General features: G+C 39.1%; 1 protein-coding gene across 1 annotated transcript in view; it reads right to left on the minus strand.

Moving 5' to 3' along the window:
- Positions 1-15381, minus strand: part of LOC128641405 (DBIRD complex subunit ZNF326) — a 62817-nt gene that overhangs the window by 17179 nt on the left and 30257 nt on the right. Inside the window, exons 5-8 of the mRNA XM_053694029.1 lie at positions 14245-14332; positions 12631-12778; positions 11055-11148; positions 10323-10453 (exon numbers count right to left, since the gene is read on the minus strand). Of these exons, the coding sequence (XP_053550004.1) occupies positions 10323-10453; positions 11055-11148; positions 12631-12778; positions 14245-14332 (461 nt within the window). The remainder of the gene's footprint in view (positions 1-10322; positions 10454-11054; positions 11149-12630; positions 12779-14244; positions 14333-15381) is intronic.

Consider the following 15381-nt stretch of genomic DNA (forward strand, 5'->3'; position numbering starts at 1 on the left):
AACTGGGCTTCAATATGCTTAGAAGCGCCATTCACAGAAGAAAATCAAGCACATCATCATTCACCATCTCCTAAGGAGGCAAAGTTTGTAAAACTGAGGTATGAGTGAGGTGGGAGGTGTATTTATAGGCATTTGAGGTTTGGGGAACTTTGCCACCTCCTGGTAGGAATGTATACGTCACTAGCTCATGGACTCTTGCCACCTATATGAAAACATAACTATGAAAAGTCATGCTCTCTTAAAAAGTGATATTAAAGGGATACTGGACTCTGATACATTAAAGCAAGATTTTACTACATGCTAAATATAAAACCTATATAATTACACACCAACCTATTTTGACTAGGTTATATAACCAGTCTTCAGCTCCTGGGTGTGATTTTAAAGTAACAACTCGAGTATTTTATTGTTTATTATATTAATAAAAACATAATTTATGCTCACCTGATAAATGTATTTCTCTTGTAGTGTAGTCAGTCCACGGGTCATCCATTACTTATGGGATTATATCTCTTCCCCAACAGGAAGTTGCAAGAGGATCACCCAAGCAGAGCTGCTATATAGCTCCTCCCCTCACATGTCATATCCAGTCATTCGACCGAAACAAGACAAGAAAGGAGAAACCATAGGGTGCAGTGGTGACTGGAGTTATAATTTAAAATTTAGATCTGCCTTAAAAGACAGGGCGGGCCGTGGACTGACTACACTACAAGAGAAATAAATTTATCAGGTAAGCATAAATTATGTTTTCTCTTGTTAAGTGTAGTCAGTCCACGGGTCATCCATTACTTATGGGATACTAATACCAAAGCTAAAGTACACTGATGAAGGGAGGGACAAGGCAGGAACTTTAAACGGAAAGTACCTTTCTCCCCAAAATAGCCTCCGAAGAAGCAAAAGTGTCAAATTTGTAAAACTTTGAAAAAGTGTGAAGTGAAGACCAAGTCGCAGCCTTGCAAATCTGTTCAACAGAAGCCTCATTTTTAAAGGCCCAGGTGGAAGCCACAGCTCTAGTAGAATGAGCTGTAATCCTTTCAGGAGGCTGCTGTCCAGCAGTCTCATAGGCTAAACGTATTATGCTACGAAGCCAAAAAGAGAGAGAGGTAGCCGAAGCCTTTTGACCTCTCCTCTGTCCAGAGTAAACGACAAACAGGGAAGAAGTTTGACGAAAATCTTTAGTTGCCTGCAAATAGAACTTCAGGGCACGGACTACGTCCAGATTATGCAAAAGTCGTTCCTTCTTTGAAGAAGGGTTAGGACACAGTGATGGAACAACAATCTCTTGATTGATATTCCTGTTAGAAACTACCTTAGGTAAGAACCCAGGTTTAGTACGCAGAACTACCTTGTCTGAATGAAAAATCAGATAAGGAGAATCACAATGCAAGGCAGATAACTCAGAGACTCTTCGAGCCGAGGAAATAGCCATCAAAAACAGAACTTTCCAAGATAACAGCTTAATATCAATGGAATGAAGGGGTTCAAATGGAACGCCTTGCAGGACGTTAAGAACTAAGTTTAAGCTCCACGGCGGAGCAACAGTCTTAAACACAGGCTTAATCCTAGCCAAAGCCTGACAAAAAGCCTGAACGTCTGGAATTTCTGCCAGACGCTTGTGTAGAAGAATAGACAGAGCAGAAATCTGTCCTTTTAACGAACTAGCGGATAAGCCCTTTTCTAAACCCTCTTGTAGAAAAAATATCCTAGGAATCCTAACCTTACTCCATGAGTAACTCTTGGATTCGCACCAATACAAATATTGACGCCATATCTTATGGTAAATTCTTCTGGTAACAGGCTTCCTAGCCTGTATTAAAGGTATCAATAACCGACTCCGAGAAGCCACGCTTTGATAGAATCAAGCGTTCAATCTCCATGCAGTCAGCCTCAGAGAAATTAGATTTGGATGGTTGAAAGGACCCTGAATTAGAAGGTCCTGCCTCAGAGGCAGAGACCATGGTGGACAGGACGACATGTCCACTAGGTCTGCATACCAGGTCCTGCGTGGCCACGCAGGCGCTATCAGAATCACCAATGCTCTCTCCTGTTTGATCTTGGCTATCAGTCGAGGAAGCATCGGAAATGGTGGAAACACATAAGCCATGTGTAAGACCCAAGGGGCTGTCAGAGCATCTATCAGCACCGCTCCCGGGTCCCTGGACCTGGATCCGTAGCAAGGAAGCTTGGCGTTCTGGCGAGACGCCATGAGATCCAGATCTGGTTTGCACAAACGATGAATCAGTTGAGCGAAGACCTCCGGATGAAGTTCCCACTCCCCCGGATGAAAAGTCTGGCGACTTAGAAAATCCGCCTCCCAGTTCTCCACGCCTGGGATGTAGATTGCTGACAGGTGGCAAGAGTGAGACTCTGCCCAGCAAATTATCTTTGAGACTTCCAACATCGCTAGGGAACTCCTTGATGATTGATGTAAGCCACAGTCGTGATGTTGTCCGACTGAAATCTGAGTTCTCCTCCTGAGTCCATGATCCCTGAGCCTTCAGGGAATTCCAGACTGCGCCCCAACCTAGAAGGCTGGCGTCTGTTACAATCGTCCAATCTGGCCTGCGAAAGGTCATCCCCTTGGACAGGTGGGGCCGAGAAAGCCACCATAGAAGAGAATCTCTGGTCTCTTGGTCCAGATTTAGTAGAGGGGACAAATCTGAATAATCCTCATTCCACTGACTTAGCATGCACAATTGCAGCGGTCTGAGATGCAGTCGCGCAAATGGTACTATGTCCATTGCCGCTACCATTAAGCCGATTACTTCCATGCACTGAGCTACTGACGGGTGTGGAATGGAATGAAGGGCACGGCAAGCATTTAGAAGGTTTGATAACCTGGCCTCCGTCAGGAAAATTTTCATCTCTACAGAATCTATAAGAGTCCCTAGGAAGGGAACCCTTGTGAGTGGTAATAGAGAACTCTTTTCCACGTTCACCTTCCACCCATGCGACCTCAGAAATGCCAGAACTATCTCTGTATGAGACTTGGCAGTTTGAAAACTTGACGCTTGTATCAGAATGTCGTCTAGGTACGGAGCCACCGCTATGCCTCGCGGTCTTAGTACCGCCAGAAGTGAGCCCAGAACTTTTGTAAAGATTCTTGGAGCCGTAGCTAACCCGAAGGGAAGAGCTACAAACTGGTAATGCTTGTCTAGGAAGGCAAATCTTAGGTACAGATAATGATCCTTGTGAATCGGTATGTGAAGGTAGGCATCCTTTAAGTCCACAGTGGTCATGTACTGACCCTCTTGGATCATGGGTAGGATGGTTCGAATAGTTTCCATTTTGAATGATGGAACTCTTAGGAATTTGTTTAGGATTTTTAAGTCCAAGATTGGTCTGAAGGTTCCCTCTTTCTTGGGAACCACAAACAGATTTGAATAGAATCCCTGCCCGTGTTCCGTCCGCGGAACTGGGTGAATCACCCCCATTAGTAAGAGGTCTTGTACACAGCGTAGAAACGCCTCTTTCTTTATTTGGTTTGTTGATAACCTTGAAAGATGAAATCTCCCTTGTGGAGGAGAAGCTTTGAAGTCCAGAAGATATCCCTGAGATATGATCTCCAACACCCAGGGATCCTGGACATCTCTTGCCCAAGCCTGGGCGAAGAGAGAAAGTCTGCCCCCCACTAGATCCGTTTCCGGATAGGGGGCCCTCTCTTCATGCTGTCTTAGGGGCAGCAGCAGGTTTTCTGGCCTGCTTGCCCTTGTTCCAGGACTGGTTAGTTTTCCAGCCCTGTCTGTAACGAGCAGCAGCTCCTTCCTGTTTTGGAGTGGAGGAAGTTGATGCTGCTCCTGCCTTGAGGTTATGAAAGGCACGAAAATTAGACTGTTTGGCCTTTGATTTGGCCCTGTCCTGAGGTAGAGCATGGCCCTTACCTCCCGTAATGTCAGCGATAATTTCTTTCAAGCCGGGCCCGAATAAGGTCTGCCCTTTGAAAGGAATATTAAGCAATTTAGATTTAGAAGTCACGTCAGCTGACCAGGATTTAAGCCATAGTGCTCTGCGCGCTTGGATGGTGAATCCGGAGTTCTTAGCCGTAAGTTTGGTTAAATGTACAACGGCATCAGAAACAAATGCGTTAGCTAGCTTAAGTGCTTTAAGCTTGTTCATAATTTCATCCAATGGAGCTGTGCGAATGGCCTCTTCTAGAGACTCAAACCAGAATGCCGCCGCAGTAGTGACAGGCGCAATTCATGCAAGGGGCTATAAGATAAAACCTTGTTGAACAAACATTTTCTTAAGGTAACCTTCTAATTTTTTATCCATTGGATCTGAAAAGGCACAACTATCCTCCACCGGGATAGTGGTACGCTTAGCTAAAGTAGAAACCGCTCCCTCCACCTTAGGGACCGTCTGCCATAAGTCTCGTGTGGTGGGGTCTATAGGAAACATTTTCCTAAATATGGGAGGAGGGGAAAAAGGCACGCCGGGTCTATCCCACTCCTTGCTAATAATCTCTGTAAGCCTTTTAGGTATAGGAAACACGTCAGTACACGCCGGTACCGCATAGTATCTATCCAACCTACATAATTTTTCTGGCATTGCAACCGTGTTACAATCATTCAGAGCCGCTAATACCTCCCCTAGCAATATGCGGAGGTTCTCAAGCTTAAATTTAAAATTAGAAATCTCTGAATCCAGTCTCCCTGGATCAGATCCGTCACCCACAGAATGAAGCTCTCCGTCTTCATGTTCTGCAAATTGTGACGCAGTATCGGACATGGCTCTCACATCAGCACGCTCTGTCCTTAACCCAGAGCTATCACGCTTGCCTCTTAATTCTGGCAATTTAGATAATACTTCTGTCATAACAGTAGCCATGTCTTGCAAAGTGATTTGTAAGGGCCTCCCTGATGTACTTGGCGCCACAAAATCACGCACCTCCTGAGCGGGAGGCGAAGGTACTGACACGTGAGGAGAGTTAGTCGGCATAACTTCCCCCTCGTTGTCTGGTGATAATTTCTTTGCATGTAAAGACTGACTTTTATTTAAAGTTACATCAATGCATTTAGTACACAACCTTCTATGGGGCTCCACATTGGCCTTCATACATAGTGAACAAACAGATTCATCTGTGTCAGACATGTTTAAACAGACTAGCAATGAGACTAGCAAGCTTGGAAAATACTTTTCAAATAAATTTACAAGCAATATAAAAAACGCTACTGTGCCTTTAAGAAGCACAAAAAGCTGTCAGTTGAAATAACAATGAACCAAATTAGTTATAGCAACCAAATTTTCACAGTAAATGTATTAAGTTAGCAAAGGATTGCACCCACCAGCAAATGGATGATTAACCCCTTAATACCAAAAAACAGATAATTTAATAATTAACGTTTTTATCACAGTCAAACACACTGTCACAGGTCTGCTGTGACTGATTACCTCCCTCAAAATGAATTTTGAAGACCCCTGAGCTCTCTAGAGACGTCCTGGATCATGGAGGATGAAGTAGGAAGATTGTGACTGAATTTTTACTGCGCAAAAAAGCGCTAAAATAGGCCCCTCCCACTCATATTACAACAGTGGGGAAGCTCAGTTAACTGTTTCTATGCAGAAAACAAAGATGGCCATGTGGTAAAAATCATGCCCCAATAAGTTTTATCACCAAGTACCTCACAAAAAACGATTAACATGCCAGTAAACGTTTTGAACATACATTTTAAAAGTTATGAAGTGTTATTAATAAGCCTGCTACCAATCGCTTTTACTGCAGTTAAGGCTCACACATTACTTCAGTATTAACAGTATTTTCTGAGTCAAATTCCATTCCCTAGAAAAATACTTCAGTGTACACACACTCCTCAGCCTAATACCAGTCGCTACCACTGCATTTAAGGCTGAACTTACATTACATTGGTATCAGCAGTAACTTCTCAGTCAATTCCATTGCTTAGAAAAACAATTTACTGCACATACCTGCATGCTATTCCCCTTTTCTGAAGTTACCTCACTCCTCAGAATGTGCGAGAACAGCCAGTGGATCTTAGTTACGTCTGCTAAGATCATAGAAAACGCAGGCAGATTCTTCTTCTAATGCTGCCTGAGAAACAAACAGCACACTCCGGTGCCATTTAAAATAAACTTTTGATTGGTGTTTTTAAACTTAGTTTATTTCTTCACAGACCTCTCACAACGACCTATCTTTAGTTAGGTTGCAAGAGAATGACTGGGTATGACATGTGAGGGGAGGAGCTATATAGCAGCTCTGCTTGGGTGATCCTCTTGCAACTTCCTGTTGGGGAAGAGATATAATCCCATAAGTAATGGATGACCCGTGGACTGACTACACTTAACAAGAGAAAGTTGTGTTTTAACGAAGAGCCAGCATACTCAGTTAGCTAATTCAGTTACTCTATTTGCCTTTAATAGTGTCTTTTTACATTTGACAATTCACTCTATATTAACCCTTTGAGTGCTAAGGATGTAGTCTTTTCAGTTAGAGCCTCTCTTTACTGTTCTGTCCTCAGAAGGGATAATATTGTCTGAATCTGAGATATTACCCTCAGGGGAAAACGACAAATTCTCCTCATACTTATGAGGAAGGACAACCTGTGAAGCATTAGATGAGACCGAAACCTTACTATCTGAATCTTTAATGTTCCTCTTGCGTCTTCCCATAACCTAGCAAAAGCAGCTGATGCTGCAGATACCGCTGAAGATATCTGTGCAACAATTTCTGCAGGCAAACAAACTCCTCCAGGAGCTTAAAAGGAACCACAGGGCACTGCATGTGACACCATAGAGGCTTGGGAAGTTTAAGGAGAATGCTGTAGCATCACCTGAACAGCACCAACCGGAGAGAGACATTGGGTTAAGCAGCAATAACTTCTCAGCCTGAGAAAAGTTCCGCTAAGCAAGCAGCACAGAAAAGCATAATTAAACAATTGTGCTTCCATACATAACAGACAAGCGAACAAACAGAAACTTCCATGTCTTAAGCTCATAATAAAAATGGAAAAAATAAAGTTCTTTAACATTTCCAAATGAAGAATGTAAATATGTTATGTACTAAGACTGAAAGGAATGCTAGAAATATTTTCTTTACATTTTAGGGTTCTTCCCATAACATTGGCACTACAATCTGAGTCTCAAGATAGTCACAAAAATGTAAAATTTCACAGTAATTCTTAATCTTTAAAAGGCTAGTAGTGCCCCACAGTTGGCTTTAAACGCAAAACATTCTTTTTTTTTTTTTATTAAAAATTACCTGTATTGTCACTTTAACTCAAATACTGCTAGGGCAAATTCACAAGCTTAATTCACTACACTTCAGCATTAAACTGAGGTGCTTATCATCCCCTCCGTAGTTGGAGTCCAAACGTTAAGAGCCCAAGGGAAACTGCTGTGTCGCAGCTTGATCCAACACTACTCTGGCAGATCTGAGAGGTGGAAGATGCGATCACGTGATCGGCAAAGTGAAAAAAAGCGCGCGCTCAAGTCGATAGTGAAGGGAAAAATGATATCGTCCGTGAAATTCTGCTCGACACCGACGATCGGATGCAAAAGCAAACATGTTGTTCTTTAATTGCTTTGCCTCTCTAGTAGAAAGTGCTGTCAGACCACTGTTACACTAGCGTTTTATTCTGTATTTAAACTAACAGTGGGGGGAAAAAAAACAAACAAACAAGTTAACCCCCTTCCACAATAAGGGACACTGAACCCAAATGTTTTCTTTCGTGATTCAGATAGAGCATGAAATTTTAACTTTCTAGTTTAGTCCTATTATCAAATTTTCTTCATTCTCTTGGTATTATTTGAAATGCAAGAATGTAAGTTTAGATGCCGGCCCATTATTGGTGAACAACTTAGGTTGTTCTTGCCGATTGGTGGATAAAATCATCCACCAATAAAAAGTGCTGTCCAGAGTACTGAACAAAAAAAAACCCCCTTAGATGCCTTCTTTTTCAAATAAAGATAGCAAGAGAACGAATAAAAATTCATAATAGGAGTAAATTAGAAAGTTCCTTAAAATGGCATGCTCTATCTGAATCACGAAATAATTTTTTTTGGTTCAGTGTCCCTTAAAGTCTCTGAAGTCTCACACACCAGTGCCTGCACACGGCCTAAAAGCAATCCTATCCTAAGGATTAAGTCCAAATATATACTGCAGTTTTTATGGCTCTTTTTCTTAACCCCTTCAGTGCCAGTCTCCCAACCTAGAAGACAAACAGCACTAACGTGCAATTCCAGCTGTCTGACAGTTAGACAGTTTTCACGGTAGATGACCGAACTCCTCACAGAGACCTATGAAAAAAAAGAAAGAACAGAGTAAGCCTACTCTGGCTTTCTGTACTGGGGCAGCAAATATGTTAGGAAAACGCAGCAAGGCCCATTTCACAAGTTCCTAACTGCTTTAAAGCCACCACTGCCCTACTGAAGAGACTAACGTGGAGTACGGCTACACCCAGTCTTGAAATGGAAAGATCAGAGTAAACCTACTCTGGCTTTCAACTAGTTAAAATCTTGCTTGAAATAAAAGAAATTAAATTTTCTTCAGACACCAAAACTTCACCTCCTCCACGCATCAAGGCAAAGAGAATGACTGGGGTTTGTGGGAAGAGAAGTGATACTTAAAGGGACATAATACTCATATGCTAAATCACTTGAAACTGATGCAGTATAACTGTAAAAAAAGCTGACAGGAAAATATCACCTGAGCATCTCTATGTAAAAAAAGAAGATATTTTACCTCACAATTTCCTCAGCTCAGCAGAGTAAGTTCTGTGTAAAAAGTTATACTCAGTTACTGCCTAAGTGCAGGTTAAAAAAAAAATGAAGAAATAAAAAGCAGCCAATCAGCATCAGCAGTGCTGAGGTCATGAACTCATCCAACTGTGATCTCATGAGATTTCATTGTAAATTTCCCTAAACTGAATAGGGAAATAACATGAGAGTACACGAGGCTCATCCCTTGGGCTGTCCCGGGACAGACATACTAATATGCTGCTTAGAAGTCCTTTACAATGGGATGTGGCTACTGAGGAACTTTTGAGGTAAAATCTCTTTCTTTTTTACATAGAGATGTTCAGGTGAAATTTTATAGTCTACTTTTTACAGCTATGCTGCATCACTTTCAAGTGTTTAAACATTTGGGTATTATGGCCCTTTAACAGCTCTGCTGTGGTGCTCTTTACCTCCTCCTGCTGGCCAGGAATGATATTCCCAACAGTAACTGATATCTTAGGAAAGAAAGCAATATGTCTTTAGTTATTTTAGGAAAACTGCTATGTAGTATAATATAATTTCAGATTTTATATAGTATTTTTTTTGTTTATAACATGGTATAAACCAAGTGGTATATTTTATACTAAGACCATTATTAGTAATATTAGTTGTTTCTTTAGAGCTCTATATATATTACATATACATTAGAATTACAGCCAAATCTTTCCAGGATCAGTAATGGTTGCTCACATAACTCCCCAAGCAGTTTTAAGATCTATAAAATGTGAGGCATGCTCTAAAATTCTTTACTACCCAATCAATTCACTAGCAATCTATTAGGACAGATGGACAAAGGATGGGTGTGAAATAATAAACTAGTGATGATTTGGTCAAGATATTGTTTTTGCTTTTGAACAAATCTGCCCCTTAAAGTGATGGGTAAACTCTCCCCTTTTTATAATCAGATCCTCAATGTTAGCAACATTTTAGATGGAGTTTAATTTATCAGTTGTAATGAAGTTACACGATAACTTACTTTTTAATATAGATATAAAATCCAAATTCCCTGCAATCCGCTGCTCACTTAAAAAGTAAATTGTTCTCGGAGCTAAAGGTCTGAATTGTTCTACAATCAGTGCTCTCCCCATATAGCACTTTTGTTGTAGCTATAGCGCTGATTGGAGAACAATTGAAAGCTTTAGTTCACAGAACAATTAGCGTCTGAAGTGGGAGACGGAGCATTTGAATTCTATATCTATATTAAAAAGTAAGTTACAGTGCATCTTCATTACATTTGATAGATGAAACTCCATCTAAAAATATCACTAACATCAGATCTGATTTTAAAAAGGGGAGAGTTTAGAATCACTTTAAGGTTGGAATGAAATGTCATTTTCAGCAAAATAAACAAAATATCTCACCTCTGCATGCAAGTCCTTCTGTTGAATACAAGACTAAAACGCACACTTTAGCTTGAGAGACATTTCTCTCATTATGATTGGTTCTAAATGCGAATGAGAGATACCCACATTAAAATATAATGCTCAAAAAAGAAGCACAAAGATTATGGGTCATTTCTCTCTGAGTCAGCAAGCTTTTGATCATCAGTTCAAGAGTTGGCAAAGTCTATTTATATACAAACGACTTACCCCTCTGTTCCTTAAGTGTTCAGGGGATTTTAGGTGCAACTGTACAGAAAGGTGCACAGGAGGGATATCCAGATCGCAGGCACTGCAATGCACCGACCTGACTTCTTCCATATGATCCTTTGGAGTAACACCTGAAACAAAACAACGGAAATATTAGAGATACCCTACATGGCCCAAAGTATATGGACACTTGACCATCGCACCTATATGAGTTTGTTGGACATCCCATTTAAAGACCATGGGCATTAATATGGAGTGCTGAAGCATACAAAAAAAATAATTATCTGTTGCATTGGTCACTACAGAGTTCCTTACTGCAACATCAGCACAAGACCTGTGTGCAAGGAGCTTCATGAAATGGGTTTCCATTGCCAAGCAACTGTACACAAGTCTCGGGAACACTTTTCTGAGAAGGCTTTTCACAATATTTTGGGAGGTACAGCACATATGTTGGCTTGCAATCAGCGTTCCAATTCATCTCAAAGGTGTTTAGAGGGGTTGAGGTCAGGGCTCTTTGCAGGCCACTCCACACCAAACTCATCTAACTATGTCTTTAGGAATATAGATATCTAGATGGTTTAGAGGGGAGCGCAATAGATACAATACCTATTAACTATTATAGCCTATTTATAGTATATACAAATATTGAATTCAGACTGAAAATGACTGTTCTATTACCAATGCATGTTGGAAAGTTCAGAAGTTTTGATTCATTGGTTGTGATGTATTTACCTTTCAATAGATCCTTTTCCACGTTCGCCTCTTCATTTTGAGTACACCGCACTTTAAGAGCATCTACTTTTTTGCACTTATTCAAGGTGATTTCCTTTAAAAGATAATTAAATGGATGAAAAAATGGCAGTGAACTACTGGAACCACATTTACTGTTATTTATAGACATTTTGCATATTTGTGAGAAGAACTATAAACGTTATGTATATTTTATTAACAAGGGTTCTAGCTACACATAGAAGCATTAAAACGTATTTAAAAGCACAATGTGCAAATATTACTTTCCTTCCATTTCTTATATTCCCCCCCCCCCCCCTTTAAAAAAAAAAGTATTTTTCCAACCCCCACCCCCCATAAAAACCTGCAAGTTTTTCTGACCCCATTATATGCTACATGGTGATTAGTGAAATCAGTGAAGAACTTATTTAAAGGGATATAAAACTCAAAAAATGTTCTTTTGTGATTCAGAGCATACAATTTTTAAAAAGTTCCCAATTTGCTTCTACTGTCAAATTTGCTTCTCTCTCATGTTATTTTTTGTTGAAGAGATACCTAGGTACTAAGTAGGTGTATAAAGTGCTTCATGGCAGAAAATGCTGCTGCCAACTAGTGGTCTTGCATATGGAAAACATCCTAGCAAAACTGCTGCCATATAGTGAACCAGACACGTGCACGCTCATGAGCTTATGTCCCTGCTTTTCAACAAAAGATACAGAGAAGAAGAAAAAAAAGTGTGGTAGTAGAAATAAATTAGGTTGTTTAAATGGACAGTCTACACCAGAATTTTTATTGTTTAAAATGATAGATAATCCCTTTATTACCCATTCCCTAGTTTTGCATAACCAACAGTTATATAAATACACTTTTTACCTCTGATTACCTTGCATCTAAGCCTTTGCAAACTGCCCCCTTGTTTCAGTTCTTTTGACAGACATCCATTTTAGCCAATCAGAGCTGGCTCACTGGAATTCCACGTGCGTGAGCAGTGTTATCTATATGACACACATGAACTAACACCCTCTAGTGGTGAAAAACTGTTAAAATGCCCTGAGAGAAGAGGTGGCCTTCAGGGGCTTAGAAAATGGCATATAAACCTAGGTTTAGCTTTCAACTAAGAATACCAAGAGAACAAAGCAAAATTGGTGATAAAAGTAAATTGGAAAATTGTTTAAAATTACATTCTCTATCTGAATCATGAAAGTTTATTTTGGACTAGACTGTCCCTTTAAAACTGCATGCTCTGTCTGAACTGTGAAAGAAAAAAAAAATTAGGTTTTTATTTCCCTTTAAAACTGCCACAAAAGAACAGCTAAACATACTCAAGCTAGTTTACAAGGGGTGCATCCTTAGACTGCTCTATTTTTGCAAACATTTGCAAATTTGTTAAAAAAAAAAAAAAAACTATAAAAATTAATTTTCCACGGCAATCTTTTGCAATGTATTGGTGCATGACTAATGATCCTTTAATTGTTTTTCAATCCAGTCTTACAGTAGTATCCGGCCACCTGCAGCATTAACAGATTTAACATTTACACATTTTTAATAAACACGCCAATATAAAAAAACAAACACTTACATGGAAAAAGTTAATAACTGTTTTCTCACAGTTTGTTTGTTTCCGAATATGATCCAAAATTTCCTTATGCCACTCACTCTCTAAATGTTCCTCAAAACGTTTTTTATCAAATGATTTAAACTTACAAAATGAACACGTGTACGCCATCCTGAAACAGAGACAAAAATAACAATATACATCACTGCATCTATTGCTCTAGTTCATTTAGACTACTAAACTAAATCAATTGTGTAACACAATTAACAGATCAGACGTCTCATGCTTGTATTTTGGCAAGTTAAAGGCTGGAGGAGGGAATTTTAGAGGATGTACTAAAAAGGACACAGTAATAAGACGTCCATTTTTGGACATCCTTCCTCCATCCTTTAAATTCCCTAGCCCATCCTTTGATACTCAATGTTCTCCTCACACTCCATACTTTCTCCTCCCTCCTGTAAATATGCCTCCTTTCTGCTCCATCCTACCTCCTTTCTCTGTCATCCCTGCTCCATGCAACCTCCTCCTACTTTTTTACTGCCTGCTCTATCTATGCTGCCTCCTCTGTGCTCTGTACAACCTAGTCCCTACAACCCAATTGTCCTCCCTTTCCATGTTGCCTCCGACCTCCCCGGTCCTCCCTGCTGCCTCCTATGTCGTCCCTGCTGCCTCCTCCCTCCCTGCTGCCTCCTAAGTCCTCCCTGCTGACGACTCCTTCCCCGGTCCTCCCTGCAACCCAATTGTCCTCCCTGCTGCCTTCTTCTTCGGTCCTCCCATCTGCCTACATATATACTTTTTTTTTTTTTTTTTTTTTTTTTTTAAAGAGAGTTGTTTATAAGGTATCAGGGGGTAGGCGGCTTCAGGTGGGAGGGTAATCTCTACACTACAGCTAGGATTAAGGTTTACAAGATACCTGATTAACTCCTTCACTGCCAGAAATAACAAATGTGGTGCGCAGCTGCAATTAGCAGCCTTCCAATTACTAAAAACCAATGGCAAAGCCAGAGAAGCTTTTACAATCATTTGCGTCATGATTGCACAAGCGCTATATAAATAATTTCAGTGAGATACTCAAAGTTTGTAAAAAAAAGTAATAGTTTTGACAAGTAAACAGACTTTTTATTCTAATTTCTGTTTAAATGCAAATATGCTAAAAAGTCTCCAGTATTTTGGGCAAGTTCTGCTCTGAAATTTCCGGTAGCGAAGGGGTTAAAAAGGATGGAGGAGGGAGAAAGTATGTCCTAAAATGGACACTATAAACATGAGTTAAAGGGACATTAAACCCAATTTTTTTTCTTTCATCAGATAGAGAACACAATTTTAAACATTCCAATTTACTTCTATTGTCTAATTTGCTTCATTCTTTAGATATCCTTTGTTTAAGAAATAGCAATGCACATGGGTGAGCCAATCACACAAGGCATCTATGTGCAGCCACTAATTAGTAGCTTCTGATCCTATCTAGATATGCTTTTCAGCAAATAATATCAAGAGAATGAAGCAAATTAGATAATAGAAGTAAATTAGAAAGTTGTTTAAAATTGCATGCTCTTTCTTAATAATGAAAGAAAAAAATTGGAGTTTAATGTCCCTTTAACAATATTAAGAAAGCATAAGACAAGCTCCAAATGTTTATACCATTGATTGTTGTATTTATCAAAATGCGCGTGTTTTCTGTGTTTCTGTCGGTCGGACCAAAAATGTGGCTTACGATCTTCATAATTTGCTAAATGAGACAAAAAACAAAAATTTTTAAAACTTTTTTTAAAAACTGCATCGTTTGGCAAATTGTTTTCCACAAATAAATTAAACGCTCTCCTAAAAAGTTCTCATTGGTTCACAATACACACGATTCGCCATTTCTACAGCTCAAAATGGCTTAAGTGTTTTTTTGACATGGTGATACAATTTATAATGCTGTATTTTTTTACAACGGGACACAAGTATTTTTAAAACACATGCCGTGTGTGTTGTGTATTTCTATGTACTGAGATAAAGTTAATTATTTTGTAATATTGAGGATAATTGTATGTTTACGAGACTGTACTGTATTAATCTGTTTTTGGTTTCAGGTTTTTTAAATGCAATTACATAAACATTGAGCAACGACTGAGGATGGCAAAGGTTTGTATATTCAAAGCATTGGCAATCGCAACAAAATCATGACAGCTCATACTTGTCTAAACATAAAAATTAGAATTGAAAATCATACTTACAAAAATTTCTATACCTTGGTTTCATGCCCCTACAAAGATCGGCCCATAATGCAGGGACTGAAACCCAAATCCAAAGCTTTTAAAAGGGGAGTATACGACTCTTCCTGAGACTAATGGTTTTTATTTAAGTGCGTAAGGGTAGGAATGAATAGAAAGCTCGGTAAGTGCTATATAGGGACATGAACCAAGATATTGTTTATTTGTTATATATATATATATATATATATATATATATATATATATATATATATATATATATATATACACACACACACATATATATATCTATATATATACACACACACATATATATATCTATATATATATACACACACACATATATATATCTATATATATATACACACACATATATATATCTATATACACATACACATATATATATCTATATATATATACACATATATATATCTATATATATACACACACACATATATATATCTATATATATATATACACACACACACATATATATATCTATATATATACACACACATATATATATCTATATATATACACACACACATATATATATCTATAT

The sequence above is a fragment of the Bombina bombina genome, chromosome 10, assembly GCF_027579735.1.
Source record: "Bombina bombina isolate aBomBom1 chromosome 10, aBomBom1.pri, whole genome shotgun sequence".
NCBI classification, from domain to species: domain Eukaryota; kingdom Metazoa; phylum Chordata; class Amphibia; order Anura; family Bombinatoridae; genus Bombina; species Bombina bombina.